Source organism: Durio zibethinus, chromosome 17 (genome assembly GCF_047325235.1).
Source record: "Durio zibethinus cultivar Kanyao isolate XHJ-2024 chromosome 17, ASM4732523v1, whole genome shotgun sequence".
Taxonomy (NCBI): domain Eukaryota; kingdom Viridiplantae; phylum Streptophyta; class Magnoliopsida; order Malvales; family Malvaceae; genus Durio; species Durio zibethinus.
This window is the reverse complement of record NC_143178.1, coordinates 22,894,127-22,900,062: the sequence shown is the minus strand read 5'-3', so window position 1 is coordinate 22,900,062 and position 5,936 is coordinate 22,894,127. Positions and strand designations below refer to the sequence as shown.

Genomic DNA, 5,936 nt, shown 5'->3' with positions numbered 1-5,936 from the left:
CCTTTTCCCAATATGAATCTCTTGGATTAAATCGGCAATGTTCACTGTAATCGTATTATTCATCAGCCTCACTCCATTGAGATTTCATACTGCTCTCCTTGCTTCCTCTCTTGACTAAAATCTGACGATTCCATTCTTCTGCCACTTTTGCCCCTTTTATGTGGAATAGAAACATCTACTACTTTCCCACACTTCATACATTCCTTTTGTAGCTATCTCCAGTGGATTCTTTGTGGTAGATTGTTGATGAAAATGACCGCCGATTGCTTTTTGCTCTTTCTGCCTTCTTACGAACTCCATTACTTACCTTTATATTTATCAGAAGAAAACATTACTATATATATATTAAAAAAATATCAAATAATTATTTCTATTTTTTTAAAAAAATTGAGAACTTATTTAGTAGTGATCAAATTTTAAAATTTCAAAATTAAAGGATCAAAATAAAAAATTTTAAAAAATTAAGTGACTGAATTTTTTTAAAATTTATATTGTCACGATATCAATGCCGCATGACCAAATCTCCTTTTGAATTTCACTGCATTTTCGGTACGATATGATTAAGTTCACCGTATTATTAATTGAATTTAAATGTTAACTTTAATAAGATTAAGTCAACATAAATTTTTTATTAATTTTTTTTCTCAATCGCAGCTACAATAATTTTTTTTTTAATTATAGCTACAGTAATTTTTATTACTACTTTCAACCTCACAATAATTAATCTCATCGTTCATCTAAATGAAAATCTTAATAAATGAGGTGGTAGTGCTATGTAGCACCTGACAACTTACGCGGTAATGCCACATCAGTACGTTGTTAGACGTTTATGATTGAGTGACAAAAAAAAATCTATTTAAATTTAAGTAATTAAATTAAAATTTTAATGTTTAAATGAACATTTAGAAAAGATTCCAAAAATTGAGTGACTATTTATATGTTTTACCTTATTATCTAAAGTGATATCACTAGGCACTACTTAATATCTTCGTTCTTTTATTGGTGCCTAATTAGGAATGCTTAGACTTTCTAAAATATTTTTTTAATTGAATTTAATTATAGTTTATATTTGATGTATTGTTAATATATAGATTCTATACACTATCAGTAAATCAAATAATATTATTTCATTAATAAGTAAACATCAACTCTTAAAATAAATATACAAAAAAATAAATAATTTTTTTAAAAAATTTACTAATAAATGAGGAGGTAACATTTGATTTACCTCACTCATAAGATAGTATCATTCGATTCATTAATAATATATAAAAACTATATATTAGCGGTACATCAAATATCAACCTATCTAATTAAAAGTAATATATTTAACATCATTTAATTATTAATGTTTGAACAAAAAAAATTCACAAGTTTTATATTAAAAAAAAATAGGACAAGGGAACTTCAAACTTGTTAAGGCTCAAATTCTATGGCGCATTTAATGATTCAATCTACATTTAGCTGACAAGGAATGACTCCTAAAGTAACGAGAAAGAAAGAAAAAATAGACCGGTCAAATGTATGAATCTGTCCATCATTAATCAAATCAAAATTCTTTGTTGCAATGTTTGATCTCGCAATCTCTTCAGATAAATGTTTTCGGGGTTCTTTGTCATGCTCAAATATGAAACATTCATACATACATGATTTAGATAATGATACTCATGATGCCCCTTATGCATATTCATCAATATTTGAGGCTTGATCGCTCTAGTTCAAGAAATATAAAAAAGGTTTGATGGCACTAGTTCATTTTCTAAGTAGTTTGGGTTATAAAATACGGGAGATCCTACCGTATCAAAGATCATATCATCAATATTTATGTCGTTGGTTGAAAGTCCACCATCACCGATAGTTGTTGTAGTAACACTATGGTCACCTTGGATTGGTCCTGGTGAAATGTTGTTGCGGTTTTGCCAATTGTAAAGTTCATCAATGCAGCGCGATGAAGCGAATTTGGAAGCCATGTTGTTTAAAACTCGAGACGATGTACTCGAACAAGACCTTGCAGGTTCAGATGCATTACCCTCTAGGATGCTTAATGCATCAGATAGATCAGGATACTCGATGTTTGCATCAAAACTAACACCACCGTCATCACCGGCATTTCCATGATCTGCTGACACCGGAGAAAGTACTATATTCAACAAATCTAAGCAATTTAAAGGTGTTGTAAGTGGATCAGAAATATTAACCGGCCAATAATCTGACATGTCTAGTGCTATTGATGCATTATTTCCCTGACAACATGATGTAGGGTGGCAAATTGTAGCAGTAGAACTTTCACTATTGGCACCACCATCGTTAGTAGTACTGTTAAATGACATTGTTTGCAATCTTTGACAAGCTCTTACGGGATCAAGATCAACACATTGCAATATCGTGACCCTAGTGGCTAACTTATTGAGCAGTAAAACTGAAGCTGAAGCGGACCTTGATGATGTTGGCTGTTGCGATGTGGGTTCAGATTCTTTGGATGTTGCATTTTCTTCAAGAATGATCATTGAGTCTGTATTGACCACAGTAGTGCTGGAATTTTCACTGGATGAGGTGCCACGAGCCGTGCCAACAGGCTTGTGAGTCACCGGATCTATACCCAAATTAACTAAGCGTTTCTTGAGATGAGCGTTCCAATAGTTCTTAATCTCATTGTCTGTCCTGTTTGGTAAGTGCCTGGCTATTGCTGCCCACCTTGAAGAAAAAAAAATTATATAGGTGAGATTGATCATGACAACAACCCATAGAGCCAAACACTTAAAGAAAAACATAATTAATCTCTTAAAAGGACGAAAAGGGCAGTGCTGATTCGAAGGATCTCATTCTTGTTTCTTGCTTGAAGGACAAAAATTTGCATCTCATCATATGTAACAATGTAGAACTCAAAACTTAATTAACTCATATAATTATCCTTAAGAGATGACATTTATGCATTAATTTTAAATTAACTTCTCATCATCTAAAATCCTTTTTTTATTTCTAAATTATGACTTCTTTTTTAAAAAACAACCTATCTTTTATTCCTATATTATATCTTCTTTTATAAAAAGACAACCGATTTTCTTCATTTGTATCTTTACTTTTATTTTTCTAAGAAAATGTTGGATATTATTTTAAGTATGATAATGTAAATATATTCAATATTCTAGAGAAACCTAAAGTTAAAATAACGAATTTATTTAAAAACATTTTCTTTTAAATTTGCTGTTGTTGGTCTAAGATTTCATTTGGATCGATGGTGAGATTGATTACAATTAGATAAAAATTAATAAAAAAATTACTATAATTACGATTGAAAAAAAAATTACTGTATCTGTGATTGAAAAAAATTAATGAAAAATTAATGTTGATTTGACCTTTAACACTTGGGTTCAACTAAAAATACGATAAATTTAATCACATCACACCGAAAATACAGTAAAATCTAAATGACAACTAAGTTTAGCAAGAATATAGTAATATTTTTGCGTTGGTCAATGAAAAGCTTTGCTGTCACCTGTTGCCTAATGCAGCATGAAGTTCAATGATGGTTTGAGCTTCATCCGAGGTGAAGTCTCCTCTCTTAACACCAGGTCTCAGATAATTTACCCATCTCAGTCTACAGCTCTTCCCACATCTTCGAAGACCTAAAAATCAACAAAGAAACATGATCATTTTCCATAAAATAAAGAAAATTGATGCATCAAGTCATGGAAGAACAAAAACAGAAAAGACCTAACCAGCTTTCTTGGGCAGGGAACACCAACCTCCTTCACCGTGTTTTTGTATGTAAGCTATGAGCTTCTGGTCTTCTTCAGCTGTCCAGGCTCCTCTCTTCAAACCATCTGCACTGCATAATGGAATCCTTCCCATTCTGGGTAAGACAAATTAAGGTGATTTTATGTGACAAAATCAATAACATAAATTCTCAATTTCTTAATTGTTAGAAGAACTTTGGAAATGCTTCCTGCGAAAGTGAATCAGTGATGGAAAGAGTTTGACAGCAATGGTGGCTAGCTTTGCCTTCAATTGGAGTTGAGAGACAGTGGTGAGTTGTTACTGAAGAGACAGAGCTACAAGGGAATCGTTTATATAGAAATTAGAGATAGAGATAAGTGACAAGTACATGTGCCAACAGCCTCGTTTTGATAAACTATTAAACTCTTAATTCTAAGTATTAAAATTCAAATCATAAGTCTCATTTATATATATAAAAAAAGAAGTGCACCTAATTCACAACATATTCTGAGGTCCCTAATATACATCTGGAATGCCTCCTCTTTATACGTAGTTCCAAATGTGTCAGTCAAGGTAGGTAAGATCGTTTTAAAATCTCCCATATATCAAATTCATTATTTATTTTTTTCCTATGCGTGGACAGTACAGAAGAGCAAGAACCGTGGGCCCCAATCTCGAAAAGGATGACAGCCATTTAGTCAAATTTGAGTTTATAATTCGAAACTTTACCATCAGGAAATTAGATATAGATAGTTAAATTTTCACTAAAATCTTAAATAATTAATTAAATGCATGTGCAACTTGAAACTCATATATAATATGACAACATTATACTGTCATATTAAATTTGACAAAAACTTACATCATAAAATGTGAACTATTTTTATCCAAAAGCTAAATAATATTAAATTATAATGCAAAAGAGTGATGCCATGTCTCAATCGTCATTATCCACACATCAACATTTATTTCAATTATTTAATGATTAAAAAATTACCACTTATGGTTTAAAACCATAAAAATCATAAAATTATGATTCTTTGAAAATCACCTATCGTCTAAATCTTAACGTGAGACATAAGTTTGAAAGTTTGAATGGCATTAGATACATGACTTTAAGTGAAAAAAAAAAATTACTTCAACAACCGGACACGTAATGAGATCCTTGGCTCCTTGCTAATTTAGATATAAACAAAGAGAATTGTGTTTTCACTGGAATTTGACTGTTATGGTTTTTTCATTTTATTTTATATTGTGTTCCTTTATCTTTTATTTATGTTGGCTTAATGGGTTAAAATATTCAATTGCCGCTACTTAAAAAATTTTAATAAATTATTGGATTAGTAGGTCACAGTATTTTGAGTTTTATTTAGGTTAAAATATGATGAATCGGACTTTAATAAGTTTTTATTAAAAAAAAAAAAAAAAGAATGTGATGTTTGTGTGATGTTAGATTGTAATTGACTGTTTTTTTATAAATTTTGAATTTTTATTGTTTATTATTTACAATAAAATAACATAAAATAAAATAATAAAAATACAATAATAATGTTAAATTTAAATATAAAAAGATTAAAAACTAAAATTAAAAATTAAGTTATTTTGCTTTTTTCTTTCTTCTATTTTAGATATTTTTATAAAAAGTTTATAATTTATAAAAATAAAAAATAAAAAATAAACATTAGATCAAATAAATAATAAAAAATAAAAAATCATAACATAACGTGAAAAATAAAAAAAAATAATTGCAATATATGAAATACTATATATTTTTAATTTTCATATTTTTATAATATTTTATTTGTTTTATTTTTTTTTTTACTTTTATATTAAAATAATTAGTCTAACCAATATAACAGGAAACTACTTCTAGTATCAAATTAAAAATGTACTTTTTTTCACCATTATTTTAGATGGAATGGTGACATAAAAAAAGTAATTAAATTTTTTTCACATATTCTCTTAATAAACAAATAATAAATTATAAATTATAACAAAATAGTAGCTATATTTACTTTTAAATAGCTTATTATCATATATATATAAGTAATTTAATTTTTTATAACTAAAATTAATAAATGAAATGACTCCCTCATTTACTGGCATTTGATCTTATGAAAATAATTAAAACTTATGTACTTTATATAGTTGGGTTGCGGATTATGGTGTTTCCTGTTTATAAAATTGTAGAATTGCATTTAAATTAAATAGCAGTTTAT

The 5,936-nt window shown here is 28.7% G+C and overlaps 1 protein-coding gene across 1 annotated transcript; it reads right to left on the bottom strand.

Annotated features, from left to right (window-relative positions):
- Nucleotides 1-1,492: 1,492 nt before the first annotated feature.
- LOC111275025 (uncharacterized) lies at nt 1,493-3,852 on the bottom strand. The gene is made up of 3 exons (XM_089745760.1): nt 3,720-3,852; nt 3,497-3,626; nt 1,493-2,694 (listed from the first exon to the last, which is right to left on the bottom strand). Exons 1-3 carry the CDS (start codon nt 3,850-3,852, stop codon nt 1,719-1,721), a joined length of 1,239 nt encoding a protein of 412 aa, XP_089601886.1. The 3' UTR covers nt 1,493-1,718.
- Between the last annotated feature and the right edge of the window lie 2,084 nt (nt 3,853-5,936).

Excerpts from the sequence above, each read along its gene's own strand:
- LOC111275025 (XM_089745760.1), bottom strand. The coding sequence starts at position 3,852 with ATGGGAAGGATTCCATTATGCAGTGCAGATGGTTTGAAGAGAGGAGCC. Across the intron at positions 3,627-3,719 it reads TTCCCTGCCCAAGAAAGCTG|GTCTTCGAAGATGTGGGAAG; the intron begins GTTAGGTCTTTT and ends GTTGATTTTTAG. Across the intron at positions 2,695-3,496 it reads CATGCTGCATTAGGCAACAG|GTGGGCAGCAATAGCCAGGC; the intron begins GTGACAGCAAAG and ends TTTTTCTTCAAG.